This window comes from Tamandua tetradactyla, chromosome 5, assembly GCF_023851605.1.
Source record: "Tamandua tetradactyla isolate mTamTet1 chromosome 5, mTamTet1.pri, whole genome shotgun sequence".
NCBI lineage: Eukaryota > Metazoa > Chordata > Mammalia > Pilosa > Myrmecophagidae > Tamandua > Tamandua tetradactyla.
The window spans coordinates 37,334,839-37,352,221 of NC_135331.1; the positions used below are offsets into that span (position 1 = coordinate 37,334,839).

The window sequence follows — 17,383 nt, forward strand, 5'->3', positions numbered from 1 at the left end:
CTCTATGTAGGATATATAATTATATTCACCTAGAGGGGTTATCTTAAAGTGCCTGTTCATTTTTGACTTATACAGTCACATGGTTCATAATTTAAAATATACAAATGGCTGTAAAATATGCAGTGATGGGGCCACGGTGGCTCAGCAGGCAAGAATGCTTGCCTGCCATGCCAGAGGACCCGGGTTTGTTTCCTGGTGCATGCCCATGTCAAAAAAAAAAAAAAAAAAAAATATATATATATATATATATATATATATATATATATATATATATATATATACACAGTGATGTCTCCCACTCCTGTCCTGACCCCTCTGCTAAACCAAACACCATAGTTACCCATTTCTGTGAGTCATTCTGGAGATCATGTGCATTTTAGAGCAAATATGTATTATCTACACACCTTCCCCCTTTTTTCCTTAAATAGATGGTAGTATACACACTGTTGATGGTTAATTTCACCAACAAGTATCAACTTGGCTAGCTTAGTGTAGCAAACACTGGCCTGATTATTACTTGGAGGGTGTTTCATAGATAAATTTAAATCATTAGTCTGTTGGTTGCATCTATAGCTGATTACAATGAGCAAAGAAGATTGCCTTTAGCAATGAGAATAGTCTCTTCTTCCAGTCACTTGGAAGCCTTAAAGTGAGGACTGAGAATTTCAAGAGGGAGAAAGAAGAATTTCTAACTCTACTTCTATTTCAGCCAGACTGCTTCTCCTGGAGAATTCAGTTTCACCTGCATCACCATTTCCAAGTTGTGGCCTGCCCTATGGAATTCAGACTTGCCAGTCCCTTTGGTTGTATGGTTGTGTGAGCGAATTCCAATAATCTCTTAATAGCTACGTGTGTGTGTGTGTGTGTGTGTGTGTGTGTGTGTGTGTATAGATATCTTGTTGGTTCTATTTCTTTGGAGAACCCTAATACATGCATGCAGCATTCTGCATCCTGCTTTTCTCTTTACTAACTCTGTCTTAGGAAATGTATGGGACATGGAGTTACTATGTGAGTTATGATAAATATGGAATATATTATATGAATTAACTTTATTCAATTGTAGGATTTGCTGGAGAAATGAATGTCTAGAAAGGAGAGATAGAAGATTTGAGAACAAGTTACTAACCAGTCACTCTGAAAGATATGCATGGTGAGCAGGCCAGAGCTTGCAAGGAAATGTGAGAAATCAAACACATCCAGCTGCCTAAGTAGAACCACAGAGAGGGAGAGATCTATGGGAAACTGGTTCCTCTGTGTAGCTACTGCTTGTGGTAGCGAGTCTGTGGTGCTGATAGCAGTCAGCAAAATCACCTGTCAGGAAAAAGAGCTGAACCTGGAATCAAGAATCACACAGAAAGCCTAAAATTCACCATAGGTATTGTCATGGTCAGATTCATGTGTCATCTTGGCCAAGTGGTGGTATGTGTTTGTCTGGTTGGGCAATTGCTGGCCTGTCTGTGGCGAAGAGGACATTTCATAGAATTAAATCATGATCACGTCAGCTGCATCAATAGCTGATTTCATTTGTAATCAGCCAAGGGGCATGTCTTCTTCAATGAGTGATGCTTAATCTAATCACTGGACGCCTTTTAAGGAGGATTCAGAAGAGACAGGCTCTCTTCCTGCTTTGGCTGGCAAGCCTCTCAAGTGGAATTTTTCCAGACCCTCCCTTGGAATCATTGGCTTCACAGCCTGCCCTGCGGATTTTGGACTTTGTGTTCCCATGGTTATGTGAGACACTTTTATAAATTTTATATTTGCGAGTGTTTCCTGTTGATTCTGTTTCTCTAGAGAACCCTAACTAATACAACTTGGTACCAGGAGTGGTTCTTAAGAAACGGAATCTTAAAAATGGGTTTTTATGAATGGTTTTCTACTCTGACTGAACTCAAAGGTACTACGGACTCTGATTCCTATAATCAGAATGACATTCCCAATCCATGGAGTGAGTGCAAAAGAGATAGTCAAAGTACCACCATTCATTTCTCCTGATTCTTGTATGGAACCAGGCTGTGGGGAATAATGTTTTTGACACCTTTACAGAGTTTTGTGGAAATAAGGAGTGTAGAGATGTTGGCTGGTTGTTGTTACATACACTGGATACATTAAGGAGTGAAAGAAGTGGGCTTAAGTCTCCAAACGAGACGCTTAAGCGCAGTCTGACAGATGTAGAAATTTCTATGAGTATCCTAAAGGAAAGTCTTATTTCCTGTAGCCTTAGACTTGAGGCTATGTAGACTGAGTCAAAAATCAGACTCAGGGACTTATTGTTAGAGTAGCAACTTTGCAACAAAAACTGAAATCTCAGTGTTGCATGGTATCTGCTGTGAAAGTGAGGGCACTGATTGGAAAGGAGTGGGATCATGAAAGATGGGGTGGTGGCGTATGGATTGATAATGATGTCAGGGGTGAGGTTGAAATCCTAGGTCATGCTGAGTCTTCTCTAAATAACACTGTAATAGTCTGCCCTGAGGACATAGCCGCCCCACCTCCAACGTGCCTTGAGGAGTTGGCCATCTAACCTCCCCTGGAAGGAATTAGCTCTAGAGTGATTAATCCTGTTTCACCAGATGAAACTGCAAATGAATGCCCTGAAGCAAATGGCTTGGAAGATATTTCTAATTCTTTTCATGACCTACCACCACCACCTCTCATTTCTTCCAGACCTATAACTAGACTAAAGTCCCAACAGGCCCCTAAAGGTGAGGTACAAAATATCACACATGAGGAGGTAAGTTAAACTGCAAAAGACCTGTGTGAGTTTTCCAATTTATATAGACAGAAATCAGGGGAATGTGTGGCAATGGATTTTAAGGGTGTGGGATAATGGTGGGAGGAATATAAGGCTGGATCAGGCTGAATTTATTGATATGGGCCCACTAAGCAGAGATTCTGCATTCAATGTTATAGCTTGAAGGGTTAGAAAAATTATTAACAGTTTGTTTGGATGTTTGGTTGAAACATGGATCAAAAGGTGGCCAACATTACCTGAGATTGAAATGCCAGAAATGCCCTGGAATAATGTAGATGAGGGGATCCAAAGGCTTAAAGAGATAGAAATGTTAGAGTGAATTTATCATGCAAAACATGTCCTTACACCCCAGGAATGTCCAGATGATGTACCTTTTCCAGAACAGCGAGAAATATACTTGTGAGGCTAGTGCCATCATCCCTGGAGAGCTCTGTAGTTGCATGTCTTTGTAGGTCAGATATTACTGTAGGAACTGCTGTCACTGAACTGGAATCCTTAAACACAGTGGGGATGACCAGATCCCAATTTGACAGAAGCTGGGTGGCAGCACTTAATCACTAAAGACAGGGTAGACGTGACTATTATAATAGACAGCAAACTCAAAGCAGGAGTCAAAATTATATGACTTGCAGAGATTTGTGGCTTTAACTAGTAAATCATGGGGTACCTAGAAATACAATAGATGGGCAGTCTACTAAATTCTTGTTCAAGCTGTATAAAGAAAAGAGTTCTAGGTCAAGTGAACAGAAGTCTAACCTGAATTACAAAAACATGGTTACGGCCCCTTAATCAGTTTCCAGACTTGAGACAGTTTACAGACCCAGAGCCCCTTGAATGAAGGGGTGGCCAGGTCCCTTTGGGGGAGAACCTGTTACACTGCCACAAATTTATACTGTTAATCTTCCTCCAAGCCTTCCCCAAGGAGACCAGTGGCCTTTTATCAGTGTAACTGTGCATTGGGGCAAAGGAAAATGATCAGATATTTCTGCAATTATTAGATACTGGTTCAGAAGTGACATTAATTCCAGGGGATCCAAAACATCACTCTGGTACACCAGTCAGAGTGGGGGCTTATGGAGGCCAGGTGATCAATGGAGTTTTAGCTCAGGTCCATCTCACAGTGGGTCCAGTGGGCCCCCGGACCCATTCAGTAGTTATTTCCCCAGTTCCAGAATGTATAATTGGAATACACATACTGAGCAACTGGTAGAATCCCTACATTGACTCTCTAACTCGTGCAGTGAGGACTATTATGGTGGGAAAGGCCAAGTGGAAGCCACTAGAACTGCCCCTACCTATCAAAATAGTAAATGAGAAATAATGCCAGATTCCTGGAGGGATTGCAGAGATTATTGCCACTCTTAAGGACTTGAAGGATGCAGCCGTGGTGATTGCCACCACATCCCCATTCAGCTCTCCTATTTGGCCTGTTCAGAAAACAGATGGGTCTTGGAAGGTGACAGTGAATTATCATAAGCTCAACTAGGAGGTAACTCTAATTGCAGCTGCTGTTCCAGATGTGGTATCATTGCTTGAGCAAATCAATACATCCTCTGGTACCTGGTATGCAACTGTTGATCTGGCAAATGCTTTTTTCTCAATAGCTGTTAGTAAGGACCACCAGAAGCAGTTTGCTTTCAGCTGGCAAAGTCAGCAATATACTTTCACTGTCCTACCTCAGGAGTATATAAAACTCTCCAGCCCTATGTCATAATCTTGTCCGCAGGGACCTTGATAATTTCTCCCTCCCACAAGACATCACATTGGTCCATTATATTGATATGTTGATTGGACCTAGTGAGCAAGAAGTAGCAATTACTCTAGACTTACTGGTAAGGCATTTGTGTGTCAGAGGATGAGAGATAAATCTAACAAAAATACAGGGCCTTCCACCTCAGTGAAATTTCTAGGTGTCCAGTGGTGTGGGGCATGTTGAGATATCCCTTCTAAGGTGAAGGATAAGTTGCTGCATCTGGCCCCTCCTACGACTGAAAAAGAGGCACAACACCTAGTTGGTCTCTTTGGATTTTGGTGACAAGATATACCTCATTTGGGTGTGCTACTCTGGCCCATTTATCGAGTGACCAGAAGGCAGCTAATTTCGAGTGGGCACCTGAACAAGAGGAGACTCTGCGACAGGTCCAGGCTCCTGTACAAGCTGATCTGCCACTTGGACCACATGATCCAGCAGATCCAATAGTGTTGGGCATTTCATAGAATTAAATCATGATCATGTCAGCTGCATCACAGCTGATTCCATTTGTAATCAGCCGAGGGGCATGTTTTCTGCAATAAGTGATGCTTAATCTAATCACTGGATGCCTTTTAAGGAGGATTCAGAAGAGACAGGCTCTCTTCCTGCTCAGCCGGCGAGCCTCTCCTGTGGAGTTTGTCTAGACCTTCCATCGGAATTGTTGGCTTCACAGCCTGCCCTGTGGATTTTGGACTCTGCATTCCCATGGTTACATGAGAGACTTATAAATTTTATATTTGTGAGTGTTTCCTGTTGATTCTATTTCTCTAGAGAACCCTAACTAATACAGGTACCTTTGCATGTATTCATTACTGTGTATGAATTCTGAAACCCTCATTAAGTAATGGCTGCTTGTTTGCTCCTGCATTCTAAATATATTTCAGGTTCCTCCTTTGACTAAATCTAACTCACATGATGCAGTAAAGGGGATTCTGGAAGATGGAGCTCTAAGATTAACCACACTGACAAAGCACAGTCTAGTACAGAGAGCATTTTGTATCAATGTGTAAAACATTCTTCATTTTTTTATAGGTGTGTAATATTTTATAGATCTAATTTTTCTAACTCATCTCTTACAAATGGCTACTTAGGTCATATCCAGTTGTTTGCTATTACAAGAGTCCTGCAATAAGTAGCCTTTTCCATAGATCATTTCTGTGTAACTGTAGGAGAATCCCCTTCTCAAACTCTTTCAAGGTGTTTTCAAACATTTTAAAAGCTTTTTTGTTTTAAGATATAATACAGATCACCCCCAAGATGCATAAAATACATATGAATTACTCTGGAGCAGCCACCCCTATAATCTCCAGCCATGTCAAGAAATAGAACTTTGCCAGTCTCCCCAGAAGTCCTCTATGTACCATGTTCCAGATGCATGTCCCTTTTCCCTGAAAGTACCCTCCTTCTTGACCTTTTTTTAAACGTTTTTTATTGTGAAATACATACATACATATATATATACATAAATATAATAATTTTCAAAGTACACTCCAGCAAGCAGCTACAGAACAGATTTCATAATTGGGAATGTGTTACCATTCCACAGTTTCAGGTTTTTCCTTCTAGCCACTCCAAAACATTGGAGGCTGAAAGAGGTAACAATACAGTGATTCAGCAGTTGTACTCATATGTTAAATCCTGTCTTCTCTGTTATAACCCCACCTTCTCTTTTGATCCATCTTCCACTCTATAAGAATCTTTGGGCTTTGCCCTTTCTACCTTTTTCATATTGAAAAGGGGTGTCCATAATATAGGATAGGGGGATGGAATTAGTTGGTAATTTTGGAGAGGCTGGCCCCTCTGGGTTTCAGAGCTTATTTAGCCTAGGAATCTTCTGGAAGTAATAGGTTTCAGGAAAGCAAACTTAGTACATGAAACTTTTTTTGTAGAATCTCAGAGCCCTAGGTGTTCTTTAGCATTAGTAGGCATGATGTTGGTTCGGGTTTGGCAGACCATGGCAATTAGCAATATCTAGTTGAAACTTGCATAAGAGTAACCTCCAGAATAGCTTCTCAATTCTATTTTAACTCTCTTAACCACTGATACCTTGTTTTAACTTTCTTTTCCCCCTTTTGGTCCAGAAGGCATTATTGATCCCACCATGCCAGGGCCAGGCTTGTCCCTGGGAATCATATCCCACTTTGTCAGGGAGACTTCTACCCTTGACTACCATGTCCCCTGTAGGGATAATGATTTTCCTTATTTCTGTAGTGAAGAAGCTAAGACTACCTGTATTTATGCCGTAGAGTTGCTTACAGGAAACTTCTTTAGTTGCTCAGTTGTGTCTCTCTCTCTAAACCCAACTCTGAAAGGAAAATTACCCTCCTTAACTTTTATGGGAATCACTTTCTTGCTTCTCTTTATGGTTTTAATTGCCTAGGTATGCATTCCCCAAACTGTATTTTAGTTTTTCCTTCTTTTAATCCACAAGTAATCCCTCTAGCCTTTCCTTTTCTCCTCATTCATTTGTTGAAGAAACTGGGTTGTAGAATTTTCCTTAGTCTGAATTTTGTTGCTAAATCTAACAAGTTTGATGAGATACAAGTGCAATACCTTTGCTACACTACCACTTCTTTGGTGGAGAGTGTATTCTTCCATGAGGAGACACATATTGTATATATATATATATTTTTTTTTTTTGCAGTAATAGCAGCCATTACTGGTAAATGCTCCATTAATTTATTAGCATCTGTAAAATGGTTATATTATTCAGTCATTCCTTCTTGATTTATTTTTGGAGTACTTTTATAAAGAGAACTCGTCTCTTAATGGTACAGTTTATATAGGAAAGGAAGCGTAAATCTTCAATTTTTGTCCCTTTATTTGCCAGTTTTAAATATGGGAATCAGTTCCTATTATCCTCTAAAAGTCATCAGTCAATGTATTTTAGTGTAGATTTAAACAAACTGAATGTATTGATGTGTAATTTACTTACTATTGTCATTGTTGTTCAGATTGCCTTATCTTTGGCCATCAAGCCCCTTCACATTATCTCCTGAGTCCTTTTGATGTATCTTTAGTACTCTTTAGTAGCTTCCTTGCTATCTAGTATGAGAAAATCTAACATTAAAAGGCTGCTCTTGTACATTTTCTATAACTTCAGACTGGGATCTGCCATTTCTGTAAGAAACCCTGGTTTCTTTTAGTGTTAAGTGGTACTTTGAGAGCACAGTATGGCACTAGGTATGTCATGGCTCCTAAGTTGGTCATTCTTTTTAAGTCTTTTTAGTAGTTAGAGCTGGGAATTTTGTGCGTTTAAATATATAGATTTATAGTGCAACGATGGCTCAGTGGCAGAATTCTCATCTGCCATGCCAGAGACCCAGGTTCAATTCCTGGAGCCTGCCTATGCCAAATATATATATATATATTTAAAAATACATAAATCCTATAAATTGCCATAAACCCTTAGGAATAGGATTCTTTTATGAATATAAAATGTTTTGTAATTAAATACATGATTTAGCATGATTTGTTATTAATATGTATAATATTTAATGGTAGAATTTATAAGCATGTAAATTAAATTATATGATTATGGGGAAAATGTTGTAAGATAAAGTATCTCATGAATTTATGCCGTTAATTTCTAGCTTGAATCCAGGACCATAGGGTTTTTTTACTGCAGTTTTACGTGTTTATCTCATTTCTACACTCAAAATCTTGGTTCCCACTAACGAACATGCTGAGCAACTGGCAGAACCCCCACAATGGCTCCTGACTTGTGGAGTGAGGGCTATTATGGTAGGAAAAGCTAAGTGGAAGCCCGTAGAACTGCACCTACCTAGCAAAATAGTAAATCAGAAGCAATACCAGATTCCTGGAGGGATTGCACAGATTAGTGCCACTCTTAAGGACTTGAAGCATGCAGGGGTGGTGATTCCCACTACATCCCCACTCAACTCTCCTATTTGGCCTGTTCAGAAAACAGATGGGACTTGGAGAATGACAGTGGATTATCATAAACTCAACCAGGTGGCGACTCCAATTACAGCTGCTTTTCTGAATGTGGTATCATTGCTTGAGCAAATCAGTATATTCCCTGGTACCTGGTGTGCAGCTGTTGATCTGACAAATGCTTTTTTCTCAATAGCTGTTAGTAAGGACCACCAGAAACAGTTTGCTTTCAGCTGACAAGGTCAGCGATATACTTTCACTGTCCTACCTCAGGAGTATATCAGTTGTTCAGTCCCATGTTATAATCTTGTCCCCAGGGACCTTGATCGTTTCTCCCTCCCACAAGACATCACACTGGTCCATTATATTGATGATTTTGTATTGATTGGACCTAATGAGCAAGAAGTAGCAGCTACTCTAGACTTATTGATAAGGAATTTGTGTGTCAGAGGATGGGAGATAAATCCAACAAAAGTACAGGTGCCTTCCACCTCAGTAGAATTTCTAGATATCCAGTGGTGTTGGGCATGTCGAGATATCCTTTCTAAGGTGAAGGATAAGTTGCTGCATCTGGTCCCTCTGACAACCAAAACAGAGGCACAACAATTAGTTGGTCTCTTTGGATTTTGGTGACATGTTCCTCATTTGGTTGTGCTACTCTGATCCATTTATCGAGTAACCAGAAAAGCTGCTGATTTTGAGTGGGGACCTGAACAAGAGGAGGCTCTGTGACAGGTTCAGACTGTTGTACAAGCTGCTCTGCCACTTGGACCACATGATCCAGCAGATCCAGTAGTGCTGGCAGTGTCAGTGGCAAATAGAGATGCTGTCTGGAGCCTTTGGCAGGCCTTTATAGGAGAATCACAATGCAAACCTTTAGGATTTTGGAGCAAAGCCTTACCATCTGCTGCAGATAACTACTCTCCTTTTGAGAAACAGCTTTTGGCCTGCTACTGAGCCTTAGTAGAGACTGAACGCTTGACCATGGGCCACCATGTTACCATGAGACCTAAGTTGCCTATCAGTGAGCTGGGTGTTGTCTGACCCACCAAGCCATAAAGTTAGGCGTGTACAGCAGCACTCTATCATAAAATGGAAATGGTATATACGAGATAGGGCCAGAGTAGGTCCTGAAGGCGCAACTAAGTTACAAGAGGAGGTGGCCCAAATCCCGTTAGTCTGTACCCCTGCTACAGTATCTTCTCCTTTCCAGATCAGAGCTATGACCTCTTGGGGAGTTCCTTACAGTGAATTGGCTGAGGAAGAGAAAACTTGGGCCTGGTTTACTGATGGTTCAGCATGATATGCAGGTACCACCCAAAAGTGGACAGCTGCAACACTACAACCCTTTTCTGGGATTGTCCTTGAAGGACAGTGGTAAGGGTAAATCCTCCCAGTAGGCAGAACTTCTAATAGTGCACTTGGTTGTTCATTTTGCGTGGAAGAACTGGCCAGAGGTGCATTTGTATACTGATTCATGGGCTGTTGCTAATGGTTTGGATAGACAGTCAGGGACTTGGAAAGAGCATGATTGGAAAATTGGTGATGAAGAGGTCTGGGGAAGAGGTGTGTAGATAGACCATTCTGAATGGACTAAAAACATGAAGATATTTGTGACCCATGTGAATACACACCAGAGGGTGACTTCAGCAGAGGAAAGTTTTAGTAATCAAATGTTAAGATGACCTGTTCTGTGAATACCAGTTAACCTCTTTCCCCAGCAATTCCTATCATTGCCCAATGGGCTCATGAACAAAGTGATCATGATGGTAGGGGTAGAGTTTATGCATGAATTTCGCAACATGGACTTCCACTCACCAAGGCTGACTTGGCTACAACCACTGCTGAGTGCTCAATCTCCCAGCAGCAGGGACCCAGACTCATCCCCCAATATGGTACCATTCCCTATGGTGGCAAGTTAATTACATTGGACCACTTGCATCATGGAAGGGACAGCAATTTGTTCTAACTGGAATAGACACATACTCTGGGTATAGGTTTGCTTTCCCTGCCCACAGTGCTTCTGCCAAAACTACCATCCATGGACTTATAGAATGCCTTATCCATTGTCATGGTATTCCTTACACTATTGCTTCTGATCAAGGAACCCACTTCACAGTATGTGAAGTGTGGGACTGGGCAGATGCTCATGGAATTCTCTGTTCTTATCATGTTCCCCATCTTCCAGGGGCAGCTGGATTGATAGAAGAGTGGAATGGCCTTTTGAAAACTTAAATATGGTGCCAACTAGATGCAATTCCTTGCAGGGCTGGGTGATGTTCTCCAGGAGGCTATGTATGTTCTGAATCATTGTCCACTGTATGATGCTATTTCTCCCATAGCCAAGATTCATGGGTCCAGGAACCAAGGGGTTGAAATGGGAGTGGCACCACTCACTATTACCCCTTGTGATCCACTAGGAAAATTTTTACTACTTGTTGAGCTCTGCTGGTCTACAGGTTTTAGTTCCAGAAGGGGGAGAAACAACAATGATTCCATTGAACTAGAATCTAAGACCACTACCTGGTCACTTTGGACTATTCATGCCCCTGGGTCAGTGGTCCCGGAATGGGATTACTTTACTGGCTGCGGTGATTGACCCTGACTATCAGGGGGAAATAGGACTGCGACTACACAATGGAGGTAAAGAAGAGTTTTTCTGGGATATAGGAGCTCTCCCAGGGTGTCTCTTAGTACTATCATGCCCATGATTAAATTCAATGGAGAACTGAAACAGCCCAATCCAGGCTGGACTACCAGTGGCTCTGAAACTTCAGGAATGAAGGTTTGGGTCACCTCACCAGGCAAAGAACCACAGCTAGCTAATCTTTAACTTGGCCAGGTGGTGGGGGTTGCCTGGTCGGGCAAGTGTTGACATGTCTGTGGCTGTGAGGACATTTCATGGAGTTAAATCATGACCATTTTGCTGGCATCCACGCTGATTGCATTTGCAGTCAGCTAAGGAGAGTGTCTTCGGTAAGAGTTGATAGTTATTCTAATCACCAGAAGACTTTTAAGGAGAACTCAGAAGAGACCATGATGCTTTCTACTTCAACCAGCCAGCCTCTGGCTGTTCATTGAGGACTTCATTGGAGCTGCCAGTTTGTGGCCTGTCCTACAGATCTTGAACTCTTACATCCCTGTGGTTGCCCATCTGGCTTCTCCTGAGAGTTCATTGAGGACCTTCATTGGAGCTGCTCTCTTGTGGCCTGCCCTACAGAGCTTGAACTCTTACATCCCCATGGTTGGCCATCCAGTTTCTCCTGAGAGTTCATCAAGGACCTTCATTGGAGCTGCCAGCTTGTGGCCTGCCCTACAGATCTTGAATTCTATATCCCCACAGTTATATGAGATACTTTTATAAATTTTATATTTGAGATATCTCCTGCTGATTCTGTTTCTCTAGAGAATCCTAGCTAATACACCAGATATGTGTATCTTTTTGCCTGTTGTATTTATTTGCCTATTCTTATACCTGTAACATACTGTCCTAATTACTGTAGCTTTTATATCTTACTATGTGGTAGGACATGTCTCGCCACAGAATTCCTTTCCAAAATTGTCTAAATATAGGTTAGTTGCCTTTGTCCTGTACTTTTTCATGATTGTTGTCAAACTTGTCAGCTTACACAAACATACACAGACACACACAGACTCTCAAGATTACAAGTGAATTTGCATTGAATTTGAGGAGAATTAACATGTTTCCAGTGTTAACTTTGTACCTCTTAACATGTTTTACCTTTTTATTTGCCATCTTTAATCTTTCAATAGAAATTTTATTTTTTCCAAGGAACCTTATTTTTGGTATAGTTTTATATTTTTATTGCCGTGTATAAGAATGTAATATTTTTGTATATTGATCCTATGGTCAGCAATCTTACATACTCAATTCATTCTAATATTTGACTATGGAATCTTTTGGATTTTCCAGGTAGGCAACTATATCATCTCTAAATATGAGAGTTTTATGCCCTCTTTTCCAATTCTTAGAGCTTTTTTTTTTTCTTTTTAAGATCTAATTGTACTGGCAAGGACCTCCAGGGACATGCTCAGGAGAAGCAGTGATGGTGACATCCTTGTCTTCACATTTTAAGAGAATCCTTCCATTGTTTCACCATGAAGAATATTTACGGTAAGTAACTGGTAAATAACCCTTCAACAGATTAAGAAAATAACACTCTGTACTTTTTAAAAAGTACTTAAGAGTTTTGAATATTATTTTTTCTGCATCTATTGAAGTGATCCTGTTTTTTTCTCCATTGAACTGTTTATTGATTTTACCATAGTTGATTTTGCAATGGCAAACCATCTTTACATTCCTGAATAAACTCAGTGTATTCATGATTTTTAGAAATAAATTGCTGGTGGGGGTGCAATGATAGTTCACTAGTAGAATTCTCGCCTGCTGTACGTGAGATCTGGGTTTAATTGCCAGTCCATGCACTTTCCAAAAAACAGACAAAAATTCAACATATGGTGCTGTAATAGCGGGGATACTCACATGGAAAAATGATGAAATGTGGCCTCGCATATACCATACAAAATAAATTGCCAGATTTACTTAATAATAGCATTAGAATTTTTTAGCCTTGGCTTATAAGTGAAATTAATCTGAAATTTTCCTTTTTAAATTTTATACTGTACTTTTTTATATTGTACTATACTAGGATTATAAAATGACTTGAAAGGGGTTCCAACTTTTTGTGTTCTCTGGAAGAATTTGTAAAGAGTAGAATTGTTTGTTGATTTAACATTTAGTAAAACTCACCTGTAAAGCCATGTGGGTCAAGTATTTTTGTGTGTGTGGTAAGTTGCTTTTTTTTTTTTTAATCTGTTTATTTATTTATTTATTTATTTTTACATGGGCAGGCACCATGAATCAAACCCGGGTCCTCTGGCATGGCAGGCAAGCGTCCTTTCCTGCTGAGCCACCGTGGCCCGCCCGGTAAGTTGCTTTTTAACTGCTGATTCAATTTCCTCAATAAATTTTAAGACAAAGCAGGTTTTCTAATTATTAGTTCAGATAATTTGTATTTTCTAGGATCATTTCTTTTGTATCTAATTTTTCAAATGTATTCAGAAAGTTACTAAAATCTGCTCTTATTACCTTTTTAAACTTTCTGGTATCTTTAGCAATGTGCTCATTTTCATACTTGGTTTTGGTTTGTTGTTCCTTTTGTTTTATTTGACAAATATTACAAGGTATTTGCGTATTTTGATTTTTCAGAAAACCAATTTTTTTGCTTTGTTGATCTTCTCTACTGTTTTTCTTTTATTTAATTAATAACTGATCGTATATATTATAATCTTCCTTTTACTTTTATGAGATATTTCTGCTGTTCTCTTCCAAGTTCTTGCATTTGATGCTTAAATAATTAAGTTTTTGTTTTGTTTTGTTTTTTCACTATAGTTTCACACATAAGTTAAAGTTTTAAAATATTAATTACCATCTCTTTCAACACCCTGCAGTATTGACATTCCTTTGTTCTTTCTCATGCAAAAACATTTTTAAATTTATATATTTAATCACTATCATTATACACTCCAGGCATTCCTAAATTATACCATCTCAGTTTTTATCATCTATCTTTCCTTCTGATTTCATTTGTGCCTCCAGGCCTCCTCTCTCTATCATTCTCACATTTAGCTTCATTCAGTGTTCTAACACTATTGTATCACACTTAGGTAGTATTGTGCTGTTTCTGAATTTGTTTTTTAAAGTAAGCATTATAGCTATACATTTCCCTTGAAGTATAGCTTTAGCTGCATCTCAGAAGCTTTGATATGCCTTCTTTTTTTTTTTTAAATTTTTATTGTATCGTTTAACATATATACAAATCAAAGAAGTAAAAAAGCAATAGTTTTCAAAGCACCCTTCAACAAGTGGTTACAGGACAGATTTCAGTATTTGTCATGGGCCACCATATAAACTTCTCTTATTTTTCTTTCTAGCTTCTCCTGAATATAGGAGGCTAGAGGACTTAAATATTTTTTTTTCATCATCACAATGACTTTTTTTTTCTTCTTTTTTTGTGAAAAATAACATATACAAAAAAGCTGTAAATTTCAAAGCACATTGATATCTCTTCTTATTTTTTTTGCATGTGAATTGTGATTTGTTCTTTTATCCATGAGTCACTTAGATTTGTGTTTTAAAAATTTTAATCAAATAGGCTTTTTGTAGGAACTTTATATACTGATCACTAACTGAAACACATTGTTGTGACAGATGTAGTGTGTATGATTCTGATTAACTCAAAATTTGTTGAAGTTAGTTTTTTTTATTATTAATTAAAAAAAATTAACTAACACAACAATTAGAAATCATTCCATTCTACATATGCAATCAATAATTCTTAATATCATCACATAGATGTATGATCATCATTTCTTAGTACATTTGCATCGATTTAGGAAAAGAACTAGCAAAACAACAGAAAAAGATATAGAATGATAATATAGGGAAAAAATAAAAAAACAATAAAAATTAAAAATAAAAAAATATAAAAAAAGGAAAAAGAAAAAAACAAAAAACACAAACAAACAAAAAACTATAGCTCAGATGCAGCTTCATTCAATGTTTTAACATAATTACATTACAATTAGGTAGTATTGTGCTGTCCATTTTTGAGTTTTTGTATCTAGTCCTGTATGCACAGTCTGTATCCCTTCAGCTCCAATTACCCATTATCTTACCCTGTTTCTAACTCCTGCTGGTCTCTGTTACCAATGACATATTCCAAGTTTATTCTCGAATGTTGGTTCACATCAGTGTGACCATACAGTATTTGTCCTTTAGTTTTTGGCTAGACTCACTCAGCATAATGTTCTCTAGGTCCATCCATGTTATTACATGCTTCATAAGTTTATTCTGTCTTAAAGCTGCATAATATTCCATCGTATGTACATACCACAGTTTGTTTAGCCACTCGTCTGTTGATGGACATTTTGGCTGCTTCCATCTCATTGCAATTGTAAATAATGCTGCTATAAACATTGGTGTGCAAATGTCCGTTTGTGTCTTTGCCCTTAAGTCCTTTGAGTAGATACCCAGCAATGGTATTGCTGGGTCATATGGCAATTCTATATTCAGCTTTTTGAGGAACCGCCAAACTGCCTTCCACAGTGGTTGCACCATTTGACATTCCCACCAACAGTGGATAAGTGTGCCTCTTTCTCCGCATCCTCTCCAGCACTTGTCATTTTCTGTTTTGTTGATAATGGCCATTCTGGTGGGTGTGAGATGATATCTCATTGTGGTTTTGATTTGCATTTCTCTAATGGCCAGGGACATTGAGCATCTCTTCATGTGCCTTTTGGCCATTTGTATTTCCTCTTCTGAGAGGTGTCTGTTCAAGTCTTTTTCCCATTTTGTAATTGGGTTGGCTGTCTTTTTGTTGTTGTTGAGTTGAACAATCTCTTTATAAGTTCTGGATACTAGACCTTTATCTGATATGTCGTTTCCAAATATTGTCTCCCATGGTGTAGGCTGTCTTTCTACTTTCTTGATGAAGTTCTTTGATGCACAAAAGTGTTTAATTTTGAGGAGCTCCCATTTATTTCTTTCTTTCTTCAGTGCTCTTGCTTTAGGTTTAAGGTCCATAAAACCGCCTCCAGCTGTAAGTTTCATAAGATATCTCCCTACATTTCCCTCTAACTGTTTTATGGTCTTAGACCTAATGTTTAGATCTTTGATCCATTTTGAGTTAACTTTTGTATAGGGTGTGAGATACGGGTCCTCTTTCATTCTTTTGCATATGGATATCGAGTTCTCTAGGCACCATTTATTGAAGAGACTGTTCTGTCCCAGGTGAGTTGGCTTGATTGCCTTATCAAAGATCAAATGTCCATAGATGAGAGGGTCTATATTTGAGCACTCTATTCGATTCCATTGGTTGATATACCTATCTTTATGCCAGTACCATGCTGTTTTGACCACTGTGGCTTCATAATATGCCTTAAAGTCCGGCAGCGCGAGACCTCCAGCTTCGTTTTTTTTCCTCAAGATGTTTTTAGCAATTCGGGGCACCCTGCCCTTCCAGATAAATTTGCTTATTGGTTTTTGTATTTCTGAAAAATAAGTTGTTGGGATTTTGATTGGTATTGCATTGAATCTGTAAATCAATTTAGGTAGGATTGACATCTTAACTATATTTAGTTTTCCAATCCATGAACACGGTATGCCCTTCCATCTATTTAGGTCTTCTGTGATTTCTTTTAACAGTTTTTTGTAGTTTTCTTTGTATAGGTTTTTTGTCTCTTTAGTTAAATTTATTCCTAAGTATTTTATTCTTTTAGTTGCAATTGTAAATGGGATTCGTTTCTTGATTTCCCCCTCCACTTGTTCATTGCTAGTGTATAGAAATGCTACAGATTTTTGAATGTTGATCTTGTAACCTGCTACTTTGCTGTACTCATTTATTAGCTCTAGTAGTTTTGTTGTGAATTTTTCCGGGTTTTCGACGTATAGTATCATATCATCTGCAAACAGTGATAGTTTTACTTCTTCCTTTCCAATTTTGATGCCTTGTATTTCTTTTTCTTGTCTAATTGCTCTGGCTAGAACCTCCAACACAATGTTGAATAATAGTGGTGATAGTGGACATCCTTGTCTTGTTCCTGATCTTAGGGGGAAAGTTTTCAATTTTTCCCCATTGAGGATGATATTAGCTGTGGGTTTTTCATATATTCCCTCTATCATTTTAAGGAAGTTCCCTTGTATTCCTATCTTTTGAAGTGTTTTCAACAGGAAAGGATGTTGAATCTTGTCAAATGCCTTCTCTGCATCAATTGAGATGATCCTGTGATTTTTCTGCTTTGATTTGTTGATATGGTGTATTACATTAATTGATTTTCTTATGTTGAACCATCCTTGCATACCTGGGATGAATCCTACTTGGTCATGATGTATAATTGTTTTAATGTATTGTTGGATTCAATTTGCTAGAATTTTGTTGAGGATTTTTGCATCTATATTC

At 38.7% G+C, this 17,383-nt stretch overlaps 1 protein-coding gene across 11 annotated transcripts in view; it reads left to right on the forward strand.

Annotated features, from left to right (window-relative positions):
* The window catches only part of LOC143684060 (uncharacterized), a 126,692-nt gene that overhangs the window by 15,122 nt on the left and 94,187 nt on the right, over nt 1-17,383 (forward strand). For all 11 annotated transcript variants that reach the window (XR_013175819.1, XR_013175824.1, XR_013175825.1 and 8 more), the window contains exons 2-3: nt 12,419-12,537; nt 13,275-13,350. Coding sequence is in view for 3 of the 11 variants with exons in the window: in XM_077160722.1 (XP_077016837.1) it covers nt 12,522-12,537; nt 13,275-13,350 (92 nt within the window). In the remaining 8 variants the exon portion in view is untranslated. The remainder of the gene's footprint in view (nt 1-12,418; nt 12,538-13,274; nt 13,351-17,383) is intronic.